This window comes from Malus domestica, chromosome 08 (assembly GCF_042453785.1).
Source record: "Malus domestica chromosome 08, GDT2T_hap1".
Classification (NCBI taxonomy): Eukaryota; Viridiplantae; Streptophyta; class Magnoliopsida; order Rosales; family Rosaceae; genus Malus; species Malus domestica.
Genome location: NC_091668.1, coordinates 947709 through 967108, shown reverse-complemented (window position 1 = coordinate 967108; position 19400 = coordinate 947709). Strand labels below are relative to the sequence as shown.

The 19400-nt window shown below is 38.0% G+C and overlaps 5 protein-coding genes across 5 annotated transcripts; 1 reads left to right on the top strand and 4 right to left on the bottom strand.

The window, feature by feature from the left end:
- Positions 1-2293: 2293 nt before the first annotated feature.
- LOC108173811 (gibberellin-regulated protein 1-like) lies at positions 2294-3365 on the bottom strand. The gene is made up of 3 exons (XM_029098150.2): positions 2904-3365; positions 2720-2762; positions 2294-2631 (listed from the first exon to the last, which is right to left on the bottom strand). The coding sequence occupies exons 1-3, from the start codon at positions 2991-2993 to the stop codon at positions 2450-2452; spliced, it is 315 nt and encodes a 104-aa protein (XP_028953983.1). The 5' UTR covers positions 2994-3365; the 3' UTR covers positions 2294-2449.
- Positions 3366-6995: 3630 nt separating this feature from the next.
- LOC103440253 (uncharacterized) lies at positions 6996-9208 on the bottom strand. The gene is made up of 4 exons (XM_008378919.4): positions 9014-9208; positions 8746-8913; positions 8242-8490; positions 6996-7478 (listed from the first exon to the last, which is right to left on the bottom strand). The coding sequence occupies exons 1-4, from the start codon at positions 9191-9193 to the stop codon at positions 7191-7193; spliced, it is 885 nt and encodes a 294-aa protein (XP_008377141.3). The 5' UTR covers positions 9194-9208; the 3' UTR covers positions 6996-7190.
- A 1159-nt stretch (positions 9209-10367) lies between these two features.
- On the bottom strand, positions 10368-13079 carry LOC103440330 (probable alkaline/neutral invertase B). Its single transcript, XM_008379004.4, has 4 exons — positions 12753-13079; positions 11828-12259; positions 10801-11359; positions 10368-10663 (listed from the first exon to the last, which is right to left on the bottom strand). Exons 1-4 carry the CDS (start codon positions 13077-13079, stop codon positions 10368-10370), a joined length of 1614 nt encoding a protein of 537 aa, XP_008377226.3.
- A 1983-nt stretch (positions 13080-15062) lies between these two features.
- Positions 15063-17250, top strand: LOC103440254 (uncharacterized). The gene is made up of 4 exons (XM_070826770.1): positions 15063-15434; positions 15553-15664; positions 16221-16717; positions 16835-17250. Exons 1-4 carry the CDS (start codon positions 15231-15233, stop codon positions 16955-16957), a joined length of 936 nt encoding a protein of 311 aa, XP_070682871.1. The 5' UTR covers positions 15063-15230; the 3' UTR covers positions 16958-17250.
- Positions 17251-17699: 449 nt separating this feature from the next.
- Positions 17700-18259, bottom strand: LOC103440331 (uncharacterized). The gene is made up of 2 exons (XM_008379005.3): positions 17863-18259; positions 17700-17773 (listed from the first exon to the last, which is right to left on the bottom strand). Exons 1-2 carry the CDS (start codon positions 18257-18259, stop codon positions 17700-17702), a joined length of 471 nt encoding a protein of 156 aa, XP_008377227.3.
- Positions 18260-19400: the final 1141 nt, after the last annotated feature.

The window sequence follows — 19400 nt, the reverse complement described above, 5'->3', positions numbered from 1 at the left end:
CAGGAGAGAATCCTACGACCAGGAGATAATCCTCTTCCAGACTAAATAACCCCACGCCAAATGTGGAACGGTGTCAGTGTGATCATACGAGACATTTGCATGTTTGTTGGGACCATATAACGCGTACCACAAAGTTGGATAAAAATGTGAACTGGCGCTGGTCCATTGGGCCTCCAAATCCCTACATACATCTGATCCAAGAGGTTCCAACTGATTAGGCTTATGGACCTAACAATATTCGTCATGCGCTAGAATTTTATGATTTAATTGTCAGTAATTCAAATTCAAATCAGTAAATAAAATCAAAATCGTATTTGTTTCTTATTTATGTCGCCAGATTGACATATGACGTATTGTCCAGTTGACGAATAAAGAGAAACTTGATACATTAACCTCTAAGGGCATTTGTGTTCTCCTTCACGAGTGGTCATGTCTCTATAACAAATGGCATACGTCATAGTTGTTGAAAGTGTCAGGCGGAACGCAATTGCATCTACTGCAACACGTCCCGCATGCCCTATGACACAGATTAGGCCTCGACGATTTTGAACACCTCACAGCACAAGCTCCATCACAGGCTGTAAATATTGCCATGTTTAGTTATATAAGCATATAATTAAGTGGTTTGATTAGTGTAAAGTATATAGCAGTTAATTAATTAACTAATACCTATTTTTGGATGAGGAGGAAGGTTTGCAGCGAAGGTTGTGGGCACCTGAAATGCGTCACCCTGAGTTAGTCAAAAGCTTTGAACATAATACTACAAAAACAGGATTAAGTAGTGTAATAATGTACAGTTTCACTGGAATCAGCGGCGAGGTGAAGAACGAGAAGAGAAACAAGAACGTGAGCGATCGGAACCTTCAACATCATTTTGGCCCTGGAGTATTTGAAAATATTCAGTCTCTCGGAGGATATGCAGAGTTAGAGAACTGAGAATATGTGTGGTTTGAAAGTGAAAAACTGGTGTGATATTTATAGAGACGTTCATGAGGGTTATGGGATATGAGGTCATTGAATTCAGTGACACCGCGATGACAAAGTTTTTTTAAAACATAACTGATAGCAAAAATTCAATAACACACACGAATACATGCATGAACACAATTACAAGAATTGTCGTATGAGGACGGAACCATGCAAGGCCTACGGGTTACAAAATCACGTTATATGAGTTACAAAATATGGTTTAAATAAAAAGAAAACTAATGAAAATGACTTGAAAACTTTGAGTTTTAATGATAAGGACAAAATAAAGGGTAAAGTGAATAGTACCAGGATTGACTTTTTAGTGTAAAAATGTGGTTTTTCGTTAAAGTGAACAGTACCGGGTGCTTTTCGTTAAAGTTCCCTTAAATAAATAGTTTCCCTAGCATTACAGTAATAAAAAACATGAAAAATTCAATGGTGATATTAAATGAGTTTAATGCAATAAATTGTCCAAGTATGCATGCATGCATGAGAATTGAGTGAGGTACAAGTATACGTATAAATGTAAGTGTATGGAAGGAGACAGTTTTAAGAGTTGTTAAACTGCTTAATTAACTTAATCCAGGTCATAATTTTGGTCACATCCTAATTGAGTAACAAATTAAGCACTGTGTCTGTATGACTAAGAATTACTTGCATCTGCCTCACAATCCAGACGTTTCTGTCGTCAGGGTTTCGGCACTTACAAATTCGAGTTTCAGCTTGTTAATTATGCAAAATGGGCGGGATTGGGCTCTGGGTCACTGAAAATAAGGCCCATGATATAATTTAGGCTTTTCAGTTTTGAGTAAAGTGGGCACGTCAATTTCAACTTCAACTGCATTGACTTGTGAGAGACCATATGGTCCAAAATTTTCCTTATGGACAGCTCAGTCCTCGTGATCGAATCCGGATCCTCGCCTGATTCTTTTCATAAGAATCTCGAGAATTTGTCCTTTTTTTTCGTTTATTATACATCGTGCGATCATAAATTTTTTTAAATTTTATTTTTTAAATTAAACACAAAAATACTTGACAAAAACTAATCGCACAATGTATGATGAACGGACACGATTCACAGATCTTCAAAAGATAGTCATTCCACTCTTACAAAAGTCATCGAATGTATGTTGTACTTGTATAAGGTCGGATGGTGCTCAAATTGAACAAGGCTTGTCCATTGTAAAAAGTGCATGATCATCGTGAGCTATGGCCCCAAAAATAAATTCCTTATGGATACCTTTTCATGACGTTTTACTAACAACATCGAAATGGAAGAGTCATATTTGAACAAGAAGAAAAAGAATAACATACTTACAAGCAATTTATGTAGCTTTAATAACACAAAGTGACATTTTTATTTATTTCGAAACATATTATTTATTCACCTGAAGGCATGAACACCTTCAATTCCCACATATACAGCACCTGCATGCCCTACACGAGCACGTTTGTTTGAGTTTCAAGATAGAGGATTGTTTTAAGGACACTTGCGTCTGCCGCCGTGGGTGGTGAGGGTGGCGTAACACGGGCAGGTCTCAAGATTGCCGGCGGTACCTGGAGGAACACAGCTGCAACGCTGGCAACAAGTCCCGCATGCCCTCTTGCAGAGATGAGGCCTCGATGATAAACGACATCGAGCACTGCATGCTCCGCCACAGTCTACATATATATATTTACGTTCAATCAAACACTGCAGTACTATACAAGTCCAGATGAAAAATCTAAAAATAAACATTTACTTAATTACCGATTTTCTTGAGGAGAGAAGTCTGTTCTGGATTGTTGTTTACCTGAAAATTCAAAGCATATATAAAAACATGCATATATCACCTTAAAGCTAGCTTATAAAACACGAAAAACAAAAGATGAAGCTAGCAGATAATTAACTACGTAGCTAATTATAATTAAGCGAAAACTTAATAAATAATTACCTTCTCATCAGCTTCGACAAGTGTGAGAACAAGAAGGGAAAAGAGTAGTGAAACAATCACAACCCTTGATGAGGTCGAGATGGCCGACATGGCTTGCTGATTAACGAGATTTAATTATTTCCTTACTTATATTCGTCTCAAACCTAATTGAAACTAAGCTTAACGTGTAGTGGTATTACCCTGTGGTTTTCATTTGCATGGCTTCCCTATTTATAGGGCAGGAGTTTGCCAGCTGGGTGGGTACGTGTGGCATATGCTAATTGGCGGAGAATAATAAAGAAGCCAAAATATTAAGGAAAAAAAAGGCAAAAGCATGAAAAGAAAATATAAGGCATCAGTCCTGTAAAAGCTTTTGGAATCCTGTGCCTGGACGATGAGTAAAGCTATCATCTTTGCGTTTTGTATTGCTTTCGTGAGGATGAACTTTCCAACTGGCCTTAGGTTGTAGTAGCTCATTCATTGTAATCATGCACGTCGAAAATTAATGATGAGTTTTTTGTTTGAAGGAAGTTGGGTTCTACTATAAAGAGTCAGGAGCAGATATACATTAGGATCAAGATGGTCATAAGACCACTAAAATCTGAAAAATATACATGTGAACGTCTTCTGAGAATGTTTAGAATGTTTGGTACATGTTTTTTTTGTGCTCACTAAGTGTTCGATATACTGACTGCTAGACATATCTCCACAGATTATGTCGCCAACACTCGATAAATTTTCTTGATATTACTTATTAGATTGCTTCAGCATATGTCGATATCTGTTGACATATGCACAACATAGTTTGGCTGATGACAACAAACCCACTAAGTTTTTAAAGAAATACCTTGGTGAATAAACTGATTTTTTTTTTTTTTTTTTGCAGACTTCGCATTCTGTTTCTTTTTGAAAAACTTGGACTTTTTAACACTAGAATCGTCCAAAGTTTAAATCCTAGATCCATCACAATAGAGAGTAAGCTAATTACGTTTAAGCCCATGAAAGTCTCCCATTTTTTCGATGTGAAATTCATACTCTCAATGTTTTCATTTTTTCCTTATTCTTTGTCGCGTAGCAAAATGGCGAATTAGATAGATAAAGGCACACACCACGCACACAGTCTAGAAGACTATTTACAGAAAATTAAGGTGGACTTATCGGACTTCCCTATGCATATAAAGCAAGCTAGTGAATCTAGCTTAGCTGTTAATTATGGAACCTTGCTATTAAGTATGCTTAAGTTGCAAGACATGGGCAATCAATCAATTTTTCATTTTTTATTCATTTCAATACAAATATCTAAGAAAGATCATCTCAAGATCTCTTCCACCAAGACCACCGGATCAAGTGATTCGGACCTTTGAAATTTCATCCAACTGCAAAAAATTATTATAGCTTTTAAGGAATCAAAACATGTGGGCTGTTGAATGAAATTTCAAGGTCCGGATCACTTGATCAGTGATCTTGGTGGAAGAGATCCGAAGCCAAATCTCTTGACATAACCGAATATACATTAGAATAGAATTCACTTGATTTAACTCAGAAATAAAGATAAATTAGAATAGCGTTCGAAACTCTGAAATATAACTTTAAAAAGGTGAATTTTAAAGTTATATTCCAGGCCTGCACAAAAAAGAAAACACAAAAATCTTGGGTTGATAGATACATGTACTGCTTTAAAATCAGGTGGCTGAGATAAATAGTTGAGAATTAAGGTAATTGAATATAAAAAAATCCATATATAGAATTGGGTTGATATTTATGGAAATGTATCATTTCCGAATCCCTTCTTATTAATCCATTAAGTTTGGAAATTCAGATTATTGAAATTTGATCAAACGGCTAAAGTTATTATAACTTTTAAAAATGAATCCCTTTTTATAGTCGTTTAATTATATTTTAATTGTCCGAATTTTAGAACTTAATAGATTAAGAAGAAGGGATATGGTAGGATCCCTTTCCATAAATATCAAGCCATTCTATATATGGATTTTTATTTATTTAGGCCGTGTATGGTCCTTTCTTGTTTTTTGCTGGCTGGCCAGAAAAGTGACAGGTCTTTTTAAATGTGATAGGATGGATAATGGACTCTTCTGCCCAACTTATATATATATGAAGTGGAGTCGACTACCAAACCAAAAGGCACTAATGAAGTGGTTAGTAGTGGATTATTAGTTGGCTTTGGACCCAATCATTTTCCATCCAAACATCTAATCAAGTAATTAGTATTTGCCAAGCAAACAAATATTTAACCTTATATAAGAGTGATGCATCTACAAAGCTCGAAATTATGTGTTGTCTTACTTATGTACAAATTAGCTTTGGTGATCGTTGTTGTTCGACTATCGCTATCTCTTTAACCTCGTCATATGAATCAATAAGAGAAATAAGAAAAAGAAAATATACTCTTAATTACACGATAAAATATTTGGATGAAGTACATGTGCCCGATTGGCCACACCTGCACTTAGAAAGGGGGACTTGTGCTTTATCTCAAATGAATGAGATGAGACCACACAACAAGTGACGGATGCATATTGGGACATAGATGTCGCGGAATCACTCAGATTTTGAAAAATATACAAGTGAAGGTTTTATCAGGACCCTGCAAATGTTTGATACCGGTCATTTTTGTGTGCACTAAGTGTTAGAGCAAATGTCTCTCGCATGTTATGTCAACAACACTCTTCAAATTATTTTAATAGCACTCATCAGATTGGTTCGTCATATTTCATTATCTATTAACATGTGCGCAACTTGGTTAAGCTGTTGACAATAAACTCACCAAGCGTTCGACGAAATGTCTCAGTAAATAAACTGAAATTTTATTACGCATTTTGCGTTTTGTTTTTATCTAAAAAACTTAAACCTTTAATAATGAGACTCACAAAATTCAAATTCTGGATCCGTCACCTCCCGTAGCCAGAGGCTGGAGGACTGACTAAGGGTTGGTTTGGTATTGCTGTGCTTTGAAAAAAAGTTGTTGTGAGAATAAGCGGCTGTGAAATAAATCAGCAAAGTGTTTGATAAACTTTTTTGTAAAAGTGCTTTTGGAAAAAAAAAAACAGTCTGATAGTTGGTCTTTTCATTAAAGGAGCACTGTAGCTCCGTGTGCTTTGAAAAAAAAGCCAGTTTTCCAAAGCTGCAAATAGCAGCTTCAGCTTTTTCCTTTGATTTCAGCTTATTCTCACAGCAACTTCCAAAATAAGCATTTTTTTTTCAGTTTACCAAACATCTAAAACCCTCACAGCTTTTTTTCATGGGTGCTTTTTTTTTAAGCACCTCACTCCCAAACCACCCTAAGAAGATCTGCTCATTTTACAATATCGCCAAATGACAATTTGACTGGCAACATTGATTAGCTAGCTACAATTGTCGTGTTCCTCCTGTAGTTTTCAATTGCATGAGCAGCCTGTGGTTTCGTGATATTTCATGACCTAAAAAATGGAACTGGAAAGCAGATTTTTACTCACTAAATTTGGCATTATTGGCAACTGGCAGCAACGACGATAGCACTTTTTCCTTTTGGTCGTGACTATCAAAGCACTTTTTTATACCGCCAAAATCTTGGGCCTTCCGGTACAAGGCAGAAAGGAAAAACAACTGGTGGTTCGTAATTCTTGGGCCTTCTCAAATTTTCAGCTTTCTAGGCTTTCGCTTTTTTCCCTTCGTTTTGCAATCCAACCAGCCCATCGGCTTTGCTGATTGCTGATTGCTCATTCCTGTGAAAATTTTCATCACATTCTTTCATCTATCTTATCTCATTCAGTCGGAAGCCCATCGAAAACTTACAGACAACTTTGTTCGTCGACTCCCACATCGAAAACTTACAGACAACTTTGTTCTGAATTTCTCTGGATTCCAATGCCTCTGTTGTCTGTTCGGAAAGGAGAATTCATCCTCCCCCAGGCTGGCAACCAGGTGCTGATCTTCGTACTTCGGGGAGTACGTATTTTGTTAAGGAATACGCTCGAGTGACTCGTAGTTTATTTACCCCGTGATTTGGAAAAGACCGGGATGATCTCGTTGTAGATATGCTCCTTGAAACGTTTGATTGATTGGAAGTGAATTGAATTTGGCTAAGTAATAGCAGTTATTGAAGCAACTCCAGCATTTTCATGGTCTCTGCATTGACAACGTATGTTTCGAGTATACGGATTTACATCAGACAAGTATGAGTATACACACCGAGTAGCGGAAGAAAGTTAAAACATACATATACACACAACACGTACGGCTAGGTATAAATGTCACTGTACAACAATTACGAAGACATTATACATGTACAAAGATTTTAGGGATTCACTTTCAAGTCTTCTTCCCCTCTCTGCGTGCTCCTTGGCATGACCAAGATGTACTTGAGGGATCGGCAACACAGATCTGAACGCGTAATACCTCATGAACGGCGCCTCGATATAGCACCGCGAGAACCTCCTCTTGTTTGGCCAATCCAAAATCCAACAGAGTGAAGCACCGGGAACATAACTCATCCCGCATGCGGTAGCCATGTGACCATCTCCCAAGCGTCCACCATTTTACACAAACTTGCCGCTCCGATATCTTGCTACTCTGGAGCGCCTTCAGGACACATTCAGCCTGCAAATTATGTTATTAAACTACTATAAGCATCTAAAATCAATAGCAGGTTTTTCCAGAATGTATAATATGGCTGAGAGAAATCAAGAACCGCGTACATTTTTCAGAACGAGATGTATCGTCTTATGACATGGAAAAGCACAGAAGTAATTCGGTTTAGGGTTCAATGCAAATTCATCGAAAAATAAACGAGTTGGAAACGTAGATTCCTACGGAAAATTATTCAGTGGAGAGGGTAAGAGAAATCAAGAACTGCATACATTTTCAGAACAAAATGTATCGTCTTATAACATGGAAAAGCACAGAAAAATCGCTGAAAGGAAACGAGCACGACAATGGCAGAATGAATTGTATCATCTTAGAAGTATCATATCCCTTTCCTCACAGTCTCAACTGTCACATCCCGGCCCGGGACGGATTACTTCCCGGGCTCGGTCTACCACATAGCACGATATTATCCGTTTTGAGCCGGACCACGCCCTCACAGTTTTGTTTATGGGAACTCACGAGCAACTTCCCAATGAGTCACCCATCTTGGGAGTGCTCTGTCCCCCTTCTCGCTTAACTTCGGAGTTCCTACGGAACCGAAGCCAGTGAGCTCCCAAAAGGTTAGGTAAGGATGATAATATACGTTTAAGGATCACTTTACTGGACGATGTACGGTCGCTAGTGGCCTTAATGCGAATTCATCGAAAAATAAACGAGTTGGAAACGTAGATTCCGACGGAAAATTAATCAGCGGAGAGGGTGATGAAGTGTATACCGGTACTCTCAGCCAATTCAGGCAGTAGTGCAAACCAAGTAGGTTAACAAGCACGGTAAGCTTTGGTTTGAAAAGAAACATTTCCACATCCTGATATCCAAATTGCAGTTGGTTCAAATTTCGCATCGCCTTCTGATACTCTCCAACCTCAAGGGATTCAGACGACGAGCATTTCTCCACGAATTGAACCACCGCGGCAGCAATCGCGGCCTTCTCGTTGTGCAGCTCGATGTAAAAGCTCCTCCACCCCTGCAGAAATCATGAATTTCCAGAAGAGTATAACAAACACCATTGACTTACAACATATGCTTTAGGTTTCTTTTATCTAAAGAATCGAACTTTCAAGTGTTTTTCTCTAAAACGTAATGAGATCGAGGGCTTCTGCGTGAAAATCGTACTTCCTTCTCCGAAAAAATCATGGATAATCATTAGGGATTGATCACGCCACAAGCTCAAATTTTCAATTGATCAAATAATTTGATTGATTGACGATTGGGAAATTACCATGGACGTGGGCTTTTCGATTGCAGTGGAAGAAGAAGAAGACGACCCATGATCGGAAAATTCCAGAAGAGGCCATCGCCGTCGTACCAGACACTCCCATACGCAATCCGACTTACAGAGCTCCCTCCAAAACCGAGAACAGCTGCCCAACGCGCACAAATCCCACACCTTCGTTTCCAAAAATTCAAATGAAAAACAAAAAACACACACAAAATTAATATCTACAACCATCGGAAGAAAACGAAACGATCGAGGAGCTTCGGCTCACCGGTAACAAGGAAGCAATTTGGAGAGCAATATCGTCCGGAACGTGGAGGGGAAGAAGAGAGCCCATCGTGCTTTGCGTGCGACTCTGAAACGTGAAGGAGGAGGAAGTATTTGACTTGAAAATTTGTTGGGGACTTTCTTCTTCTGCACCTTCCGCTTTCCACCTCATTGGAGTTTCCATCACGCAAACGACACGTACGCCAAGCGCTTCCGGAACAAAACGACACCACCGATTTTTCACTCGTTCCCGCCAGCCGTAAAACGACATCAGAGGAGATAAAACGGAGGGAAAAGTTCATTTCGTTTTACGGTTAATTGGGTGCTTATTTTAAAGGTAATGGGGTCATGCAGATGAGAAAAACCAGGAAGAAGGTAATTCACCATTAGATTAATTTAGTTTAACTAATTTAAAACGTCTTGAAATTTAAACTAATTTAACAACAATTAATCAATGTGAGAAAGTAAAAATGCACTCAACAATGAGTGATTACAGTTTACCTTTTTCTTTGCCTAAACATTATGGTTTTACTTGGAACTTGTAAATTTGCTTACAAATGGAAAGATGTAAAATAGTGGGAAAGGAAAAAAATCGTTATGATTTGAATGGACGACAACTTATTGTAACAACACATGTTACAAAAGAAATTAATATATGTCAAACGAAAACATTATTTGTTCTTCTCCCTTACGATTCATCACTCGAGACTACACTTTTATTTATTAATTAATCTTTAGATTGAACAAATTAAATATAAAAAATCAATTAAACACAAGGAGAGACTGCACAAGAAAAAACGAAAATATGAAAATCACTACCACCATTATTATGTTTAACCATAATTCTCACCAAACCAAAGTGATCAACCCAGCCTTGTTACCTTTTAACCCTTAGTATAGACACACAAATCACCTAACGACTCGCTATTAGAACTATAGCTTAATAGTATTCATTTTTACCTAATACACATTTGCCATTTAATGCATAAAATAAATTTTAAAAATAAAATAAAACTAATTAAAAGGGTTTGAAAACTTTGAGTTTTAACGATAAGGACAAAATAAAGGGTAAAGTGAATAGTATCATGATTGACTTTTAACATAAAAATATAATTTTTCGTTAAAATAAAAAATACCGGGAGTTTTTCGTTAAAATTCCAAAAAAAGAAAACCATGCGAAATGGCATGCAACCCACAAAGTCAAGACCCGTTTCCAGTTTTGCTTGTGGCAGTAGACTTCCACGCCACAACACCAACACAAGTTGGTCTTCGATTATTGCCAAAAGTGTTTGCTTACAATATTGTAACACACATTTGCATAAATACAGCAAGAAAATTGAAAAGAAAAAAAAAGACATTTAAGAGGTCCATGAAGCAGATCTTTTTATTAGGGGTTTCATTTGCTCGTCCTCCTCCAATGCTACCATGCCCAAATGAGACGGGTCTTCCAGCATCATCTTCGACACCAAGTACCCGGCAATCGACCATGTCTGGTACTTCCGTGCCTGCTTCCCCATGTACTTCCCTAGCTTCCCGTCATAGTACTCCGGCCAGCCGTCTTTCGACAACCGGCTCTCCGCCAGCTCGATCGCACGTCGCGCTATTTGGGGCCTCCCCGTCTTTATGCATGCCGCCGTCAACAGCCACAGCAGCACTGCGCCAATCACAAAAATAAAATTATTTTACGTAACATATTTTCCGTCAAATTTCATTTGCCATTTAACAAGGCGCTTATGAGTAAGTACTTTGTACAAAAGCAGTTTCAAATAAGTGAATAGGCGATAAGTTCACCTGGCCAAGAGCCTCCATTGTGGTAACTCCACCTAGTATTCTTTGGATCACTGCCAGTAACAATCCTCCACTCATGACTTTCTATTGCTGGATAGCAAATCTTCAACGGCACTTCTCCGACCAACTCATCCCACCGCGACTCAATGAGATCCATGATCGCCGATGCCTGCTCCGGCGTCGCCAAAGACGATAAAATCGCCATGCAATTACCCAAACAGAACCACCGGAAATCCATTCTGGCCGGGCTCACATTCCCAATGAAGTAACCGCCGCGGCTCGGCATGAAATCGAACACCCAATTGGGCAGCGAATCCGGCATGACGTTGAACTTGTTCACTGCCGTATGAGAGTACTCCTCCGTCTTGTAGCGGTAGATGTCGTTGAGCTGCTTCAGGTCCAGCCAGAAGTAGCTGCGCATGTGGTAGCTCAGGGCGTGGAGGCGGTCCGTTATGCGGTTTACGAATTCTTTGCCGCAGTTGTCTTGCTTGAGCAGAACCAGTGCGCATCGTAATGCCATGAAGAACAGTGCTTGAATTTCGATTGGATATCCGTAAACACCCTGCAATACACATCATATCGTATTTTGATTAAACAAAAATTCTCTACGCCAGAAGTCGATATTAGATGCTAATGAAACGTGTCGGCATAAATTTTGTTACACATATAATCGATAATGAAATATATGCAATATCGACAATCTATTATTTAATAAAATAAAAATGAACTTCTTACTTAAAAGAAGAAAACCATGACATGACTAATCAATCATATCATATGACGAGTGGTTAATCTCTTCTCGTTACGTTATCGATATCAAATCGATACATTGTCAATATTAATTTTGATCAGTTTAACGATTAAGATGTAATTTATAATTATTTTAGCCGATTTTTCTTGATCGCTACTATCGACTAAGTGTCCATTGATAAAGAATGGATGTAGGGTTTAGATTATAACTAAAGCAAAATATGACTAATTAGTAATTAGCGCACTGAAGGCGTCTGATAAAATGGGCAAGTAAACTAACCATTCTGCGATCAATCATACAACATCCATCAGCACAGAGCAGGGTAGGGAAGGTATCAAATCCTTCTGAGAGGCAGAGATCGAGGATGAGGCGAATGCCGTTTTGGCAATCGGGCATTTCGGAGACCGAAGAGTCCCCGGTCGACTTTGTGTAAGCTCGAAGCAATATGATCCACCAGAATCCAGAATCGACCGGAGCCACTCTTCCGATTGCGGTCTCGCCAAAATCCGCAGTTATGGTTTCGTAGTTTCGTATGGGGTCATGGTGCACTTTGAAGCTCGCCGGCATGACCCCTTCTCCTAGCTTGAATTGGTCCACAAATTTCTTCAGTGATTGCAGGCGAAGTGTTTTCAAAAGAAAGTTCTTCACTATCTCATATTCTCCATTCATCAAAAATGCCAATGCACTTGGCACAAAATCTCTAACAAACACCTATACAAAAAGATTACTAAGAAAAGCATGAAATAAATTTGTAACATTAATTCGAGAGAAGTATACACAAAAGGAACTGGTTATGTTATGATATATAGTTTATATAAGAGCTCGTTTGTATGTGCTTTTAAAATGACTAAAAACGCTTTTGGTGAAAATGTTTTTAGAACCAATCCTTAGTAAAAATGCAAGTAAATCCTGGAAAAACACTTAAAGTGCTTCTCAGAAGAAGCACATAACTGGTGCTTCTTACATAAAGCACTTAAAGTACTTTTCTTAATAAAAATACAAGTAAATCCTGAAAAAACACTTAAAGTGCTTTCCAGAAGAAGCACATAACTGGTGCTTCTTTCAGAAAGCACTTAAAGTACTTTTGAAACCTAAGAATATTTTTTCTAAAAATGCTTTCATACATTTTAAAAGTACATTTAAACGAGCTCTAAAGCTTCAGTCCGTAGTGTCCCTCCAGTTCTATTTTTAATTAAAAGTTTACCTGATCATAGTTAAGTTCTTCGACCGAATGGTCGACGGCGGCAAGGGTTCCAACAGGCTGGCCACGGAAGTGAACTACAGAGCGGCGCAAGGTTTCCCAGGCATCGGAAACCATGGGATTGGTGTCAAAGCTTGGTCTAGGACTCCCCAAAAAAGACAACTCGCTGAACGACCTTTCATCGAATGATCTCTTCTTCTCCACGCTTACCGGTCTAGGCCTGTCCAGCAACCTCAGAAAATCGTAGTCTTCTCCGATTTCGAAAACAGGCGGCTCGTGAGTTCTCGCATTCCCATTTTGTGAAGCATGATCCCCATTAACTGGATACATCTCTTCCGATTCTCGATCCTTGAATATCGATTGAAAACGGCGATTTCGGTATCAAATCTAGGGTTCAAGAATCTGCATAGGTTGACCGCATGAGTTCATCACAAAAAAATATATATAATGTAGATTTAGCACGTAAAGTTGATGGATATTGAAAGCAACTAATTCCTTTACTTTTTTCTTGTATAAGTCGTCGAGTAAAACTTTTGCTTACCAAAAACGAAGCAGAAAAGCTAACGAAGGGAAGAAGATGGCTGCTCGCCCTGCTGATGATGCGAGCAATGTGGCAACTTATATGGTGGAGCGAATTGGGGAGGATGAAAAAGTTGGCAGCGGGGAAGCAAACGGTCTCATAGTTTTTGATCGAATCGACGACATTCATAATCTTCAACGATACTTCAAAGATAAGTACAAGACGCAAGAAAATGGCGTTGTAGTTAAATGTGGACGGAAGTTGGCAATCTAGGTAAATCCGTCGGCATCTTGGGTTGTTCCCCTCGTTTTTGTCTTTATTATTTTTGTGTAGCCCGAATGGTTTATGGTTGTCATATTTCCAAAGTCCAGAGGCTGCCGGACCAAATCAACATTTATAGAGAGTTTTAACGAAATATTCCCGATAAATTTTAACATTTTCTTTCCTTTGTTTTAATTTTTATTTCCATGATCCAGAGATCAAGGTTTAAGCAACATTTTTTTTTTCTTTTGGGAACAAGTTACAAAATTGAAGATCTAAGTGAATTGTTTGTTTAAAAGAGATTTTTAAGACTAAGAAGGTGGGATCTAGGAGCATGTGGTCGATATTCTAGCAGATAGGATGTTGGATTTTCATCCATGAGTCTCAGGTTCGAAACTCTTTATTTCTTAAATTATTGTAATAGTTTTGAATTCTCCCCATCTGGTTAATAATAATAAAATTTAAAGAAAAAAAATGGGATATAGGAAGTAGGAAGCATGTCAGTTGACAGTTGTCCACGAGGAATTGCCAAAAATAGCATATTTAGCTTATGGAAATAGGTATGCAAAATATGAGTTTTATTCTCATTTTTTTGTATATGGTACATTTACTAACATATAATAAAGTCGTCACTTAGTACTATAGTATAGTGATATTCATTTTCACTTGTAAGTGAGAGGTTTTAGGTTCGATTTTCGTAAAAGACGAATTTGAACCATATTATTGTTAGATGCGGCTTAGCCTACTCCATCACCTTTTAGTGTCAATAATATCTTTTACTCAAAAAAAAAAAATAATAAAGCCGTTTATAATAATAAACAAAATATTGATAACAACCCTTAGGCTTAATGAGTTAGAGAACTTGTCCAAAGTCATTCGTCCACGAAAATTGTAAGCAAATCATACACAAAGAAAATTAATTTTTAGATAGCTTCCAAGATTTTAATTGATAAGTTTCAAATAATCAAGAGCAGGTTCCACGACGTATATTTCATGACAAATTTCCAATGTAAGATCTGGCGGCAAGTTTAATAATATTCCAAATAGTTTTATTTCTTCCAACTACAAAAAAGTATTTCTAAATTAAAAGTCCGCATCCTTACTATTACGGTTGTTTGGGCTTGTTTGTAGGTGGTTAGATTTGCACATTTTAACCATTTACGATGGTGCGGAAATTTGGTTTCAACAATTGATATTTTCATTGAGTGCTAAATTCATGTTCTCACCTTAATCGATTGATGTCTGTTGACAACCAAGACAGTTCAGTCAATATCGACAATCAAGAGTTACTGAAGATTTATAGTAGTGCTCACCACTCAACAACTATAACTCTAGGATACTCCAAGAGATACTCGATATCCATTTCAAAAAAATCATTTTGCACTCCTCATCAAGATACATTTAAAAAAAAAATCAATTTCTAACTGACTCATTACTTGATTAACGGCCCGATTTCTGCCCAGCCCAGCCCAGCCCAATCCAACTCACCCCCTCATCTCATTTGATAGACCGCTTCGCTTTCAAAACACGATACCCTTTTTTATATTTCCCGACCGTTGAGATTGAAAGCTCCCTCATTGACAACTCGCAACTCTTAACACTCTGTAGTGCTCTCTCCAACGGTCTTCTTCTTCTCCTCCAAAACTTCGCTCTCCAAAGATCCGATCTTTTTCTTCTTCTTCTGCAATTTCTCTTCCCAAATGGGCACCAAAGAGCTTCCGGACTCCGCCTCTCAGCGCCGGAACTGGCAGAACATCTTCAACGCGCTGGTACAGATGCTGCGGTCTCAGCAATCGAACCTCGAGACGATGGCCGGCGACAGAAAAGTCTTCAAAGATCACGTCAGAGTGCAAGAAGAGAAGTGGATCTCCGCGTTTCATCTCTTGGGAGATCAAATCCGCCTGGTATTTTCCCCAATTTTTCAATTTCGTAAAATTAGGGTTTCGTGTATTGACATACGAATTTTATTTTGGGGGTTTGGAATTGAAAATTTCTGTGGGTTTCTTGTGAATTTGTGTGTAGATGAAGGTGGACTTGGAATTGAAAGAAATGGAAGGCTCCGTTGAGGCGGCTAAGTTAGGGTGGGCTCTTAGTATGAAGCAACAAGAGGCTTATATCGCGAAACTCAAGTTAGGTGAGTATTTTTTTTCATATATGCAAAAAATATTGTTACTTTATAAGCATGATTTTCTGTAGATTGTGTTTGATTTCGTTAGAATTCTGTTTTCGAAACACAAGAAAACTTGGGTTTAGAATGTTTATAGCGTTCCATGTCGATTTGAGTAGCAATTTGAGTTAATCTGGCTTTTTTCCTGTCAATGTATTAGGTTTGTTTTGAGTAGCAATTTGAGTTAATCTGTCTTTTTTCCTGTCAATGTATTTGGGTTGGGCCAATCCAAACTCGCCCATGTCCAACCCGACCTTAAACCTGAACAATCGGTTTTTTTTTATTTATAACCCGCCCGAATCCAACCCAATTTCAACATGTTCATTGAGTAGCAATTTGAGTTAATCATATGTCCGATACAAATGATGGTAGCAATTTGTCTTAATTTCGATGATATTTCCGTCAAAATATCCCATGTTAGCAAATTAGCAAGGGTCTCTTTTAGATGATGGGGTACTTGTTGTATGTGGGTGGGAATTCGGGCTGTTTTGTGATATTATTTTTGATATTTTTGTACTTACAGAATACTCAGACAGTGAGTTAGAAGGTTTCAAAGCATGGTTTGACCTACACTCCAACAAAAATACCACCTTAAAGCAGCAATGTGATAAGCTTGCTTCCGAAAAGAGCTTTGCATGGCATCAGTACGACCTTATGGAAAATGATTACAAAACTAAACTGAATAGCAAGAATTCTGAACTCGAGCAGGCGAATGCAAAGATTCAAACTCTTCTTGCCAGTATGGAGCAGTTACAGTCCTCAAGTAATGGAAAGGATGACAAGATTGGAATATTAATAAGTAAAGTTGCAAAGATGGAGGTTGATTCAAACAAGTTCAAGGAGGAAATTTCGAAACTTTCGAAGGAGTTGGAAACATTAAGAAATTCCACAAGTACTTCGTCTACTCCTGTTTTGAACCGGTGTACAACAAGAACTAGAGGCAAGAGTAGTGTTAATGTAACTGTGAAGAAAGATTCGTCGGCTGCACAACGTCCTCATCCTTCAAAGGACACCAAAAAGGTACTTCCGATTTTAATGAGTTCGAATCAGATGTGTTCTTATTTATTTCTCTCTGCTATTTTGTAGCACCAAATGCTAAAACTACAATATTTGATCTTCTGTTTTCTGGTTGATCAGGGGATCGGCAGTACAAAGAGAAACGCAGATGATGTTATAACCATTACCGAGACTCCAAAGTTGTTCTCATCCAGATTTAAAGTACCCAAGTTGAAGAATGCATCATCACCCGGTGTAAGATAATCCAACTGCGTTTTCCTAACGACGATTGTCACACTGTATTTCATGTGGAGTTGTTCAGTTTTAGCTTGTCTTGTGTTCTCCTAGAGTTCATTGCTTTTGTGTAAATTATGTGTCAATTCTAACAAGTAGTAAGATATATGATTGGATCTGTCAAGCATCTTAACAGTTTTAGCTTTTGGCCTGTAAAATGATCCTAGGCTTCTATGTGGTGTTATCTTACACATATATCCTGTAAATTTTGACAATTTTTTTTTTCTTTTTTATCAGCGGGAATTTGATTCTTAGTAGACTTATCTATTTTTTCCTTTATAGCATTTTTATTCTCAAGGCCTATTTGTAATTGCCTCTAAAAGCACTTCTACTACGTTACGCAGAAAAAACTAAAAGCTGCTTTTGGATCGTAAAAGCCCTTTCTAAAGAAGGGGCTGCTGCACCACTTCCAGCTTCTCCAAATGCAAAAGAAATTAAGAGTTGCATTTTGGCCATAAAGCGCTTGCTTCTTTAGTGGATTTGGATTTTCAATAAAATTTTGGCATGTTAAGCTGTTGAAAAAGAGTCTTTTTAAGTATAAGAACTTTTTACAAACTGGATTGTTGATGGGTACCCATTAAAATCAATTTAATTTGATTTCACCTTGTACCATTATCACCATCACCAATCTCAACTATATATTATAGTGATATCAAATTAAACGGGTCTTTAACGGGTGTCCGTTAACAACCAAATGATTGATTTGTCACCTCTACTCACGAGCATATTTCCAAACTATCCACACAACTAATTCATTCTTAACTAATAACACAGCAGGATCATGAACTACAATTCCAGGGTAAAACAACACCACGAACATCATTAATTGTTACATCATGATGATGAAGTAGTTGTTTTCATTAACTAATAAGTACCCCAATAGTGAGGCCACCACTTGGACTGCACAGAAGACTGATAGGACACCAAAACGAGCAACAGCCCCAGAAACAAGGCCACGCCCCAAGGGGATGCTCCTCCACCTTCAGCTGCCTTATCAGCCACCGCCGCCTTCGTCCTCACCCGAAAGTTCCCGTATGTGATCAAACAGTAAGCGACAATGGTCAACAACAAGGGCAGAAACAAGACAAATATATTGAACCCGAACTTAGTTCTCTCCATCTGCGCCTTGTAGCTGGTGTAAGATGAAAATATTAGTAACGCAACCACTATGCCGACTAGCATCACTAGAGACGACGGCGGCGCGGAGACGGAGGCTAGGGTCTCCTCCATCCATCCCTTCCTTCCTTTTCTCTCACTCAAAAACCAACCCATCTCTCTCTTGCTAGTGTTTTTTTTTTCCTTGGTTTTTTTGAGTGAGATGAAGGATGAAGATGGTATTATATATACCCATGTCACTGTAGCACCTTTCGGGCAACGTATTTTAGCTCCTCCACGTGACATTGTATCATTGGTTCGGGATGTCACGTGGCATTCCAAGGTTAGACAGTAAGAGGATACAAAAGTACCATGGGAAATGGAGGTTAACTTTTCCCCAAGTAAGCTAGTTTTTTAAGAAATGAATCTTCTCCATATCCCTTCTTTCTAATCCACTAAGTTCGAAGATCCGTACCGTTAAAATTTAATCAAACGGCTATAACACAGGGGTTAATTTTTAAAGTTATAATAACTTTAGCCGTTGGATCAAATTTCAACAGTATGGATCCCCTAACTTAGTGGATTAGAAGGAAGAGATCCGGAGAGGATCCCTTTATGTTTTTCATGATTTGAAATTGCTAGGGTTTTAAGGTGGGGTCTGATATGGGAGGTTTGCAGTGCAGTAGTGTTGCCTTTGTGCCTTTGGCATAAATTCTCAGGTTGCAGATTCTTATCTCCCACCAATCTTTGTATCTATTCCTTTTGGATACTTTGACATGCCCACCGAGTCGGATAAGAGATAAATGTGCTCGGAACACAGATATGTAAGTCATACATTATTATACAAGTGAAGAGAATTTTATTTTTCAAGTGTCTCTCTACTTGTATAATGACATTTAGCGTATATGTCCGTGTTCCAGACACATTAAAAAAGTATCTCGAGTCAGAGAGAATTTGATACTAAAATGTTAAATTTTCCAAAAAAATAAAATATAATAAGCACATAAAACAGGGAAAGAAGAATATATGCTTCTTGGTTGATTGCAAATCTTCACGATCAGGGAAGGGTTGGATGTGCTGTATCTGCTATGTTATATGTGATTAAATTTTTTATTAAGTTTTTATGACGTGTTTGAGATTGTTTTACGACAACCAAACATGGCTTAGGACACTTGAAAGGACTTCTGATTGCATTTGAGAAAAAAACTTTGAAAGTGCTTATGACTCATAATTTTTTTTTTTGAAAAATATATATGAAATGTTTTTTTTTTCTTTTAAGAAAGCACTTCAAAGTGTATATTCAATAGACACTTGATAT

What these genes read in the sequence shown, in the direction of transcription:
- LOC103440330 (XM_008379004.4), bottom strand. Translation starts at nt 13,079, where the DNA reads ATGTATCCAGTTAATGGGGATCATGCTTCACAAAATGGGAATGCGAGA. An exon ending in GTATGATTGATCGCAGAATG is followed by an intron (nt 11,360 to 11,827) that starts GTTAGTTTACTT and finishes TGTGTATTGCAG; the next exon opens with GGTGTTTACGGATATCCAAT. An exon ending in CAATGGAGGCTCTTGGCCAG is followed by an intron (nt 10,664 to 10,800) that starts GTGAACTTATCG and finishes TGATTGGCGCAG; the next exon opens with TGCTGCTGTGGCTGTTGACG.
- LOC103440254 (XM_070826770.1), top strand. Translation starts at nt 15,231, where the DNA reads ATGGGCACCAAAGAGCTTCCGGACTCCGCCTCTCAGCGCCGGAACTGG. An exon ending in TGGGAGATCAAATCCGCCTG is followed by an intron (nt 15,435 to 15,552) that starts GTATTTTCCCCA and finishes ATTTGTGTGTAG; the next exon opens with ATGAAGGTGGACTTGGAATT. An exon ending in TATCGCGAAACTCAAGTTAG is followed by an intron (nt 15,665 to 16,220) that starts GTGAGTATTTTT and finishes TTGTACTTACAG; the next exon opens with AATACTCAGACAGTGAGTTA.
- LOC103440331 (XM_008379005.3), bottom strand. Translation starts at nt 18,259, where the DNA reads ATGGGTTGGTTTTTGAGTGAGAGAAAAGGAAGGAAGGGATGGATGGAG. An exon ending in GTGGTGGCCTCACTATTGGG is followed by an intron (nt 17,774 to 17,862) that starts GTACTTATTAGT and finishes CTGGAATTGTAG; the next exon opens with TTCATGATCCTGCTGTGTTA.
- LOC103440253 (XM_008378919.4), bottom strand. Translation starts at nt 9,193, where the DNA reads ATGGAAACTCCAATGAGGTGGAAAGCGGAAGGTGCAGAAGAAGAAAGT. An exon ending in AAATTGCTTCCTTGTTACCG is followed by an intron (nt 8,914 to 9,013) that starts GTGAGCCGAAGC and finishes TTGGAAACGAAG; the next exon opens with GTGTGGGATTTGTGCGCGTT. An exon ending in TCGAAAAGCCCACGTCCATG is followed by an intron (nt 8,491 to 8,745) that starts GTAATTTCCCAA and finishes TGATTTCTGCAG; the next exon opens with GGGTGGAGGAGCTTTTACAT.
- LOC108173811 (XM_029098150.2), bottom strand. Translation starts at nt 2,993, where the DNA reads ATGTCGGCCATCTCGACCTCATCAAGGGTTGTGATTGTTTCACTACTC. An exon ending in TTGTCGAAGCTGATGAGAAG is followed by an intron (nt 2,763 to 2,903) that starts GTAATTATTTAT and finishes TTGAATTTTCAG; the next exon opens with GTAAACAACAATCCAGAACA. An exon ending in TTCTCTCCTCAAGAAAATCG is followed by an intron (nt 2,632 to 2,719) that starts GTAATTAAGTAA and finishes ATATATATGTAG; the next exon opens with ACTGTGGCGGAGCATGCAGT.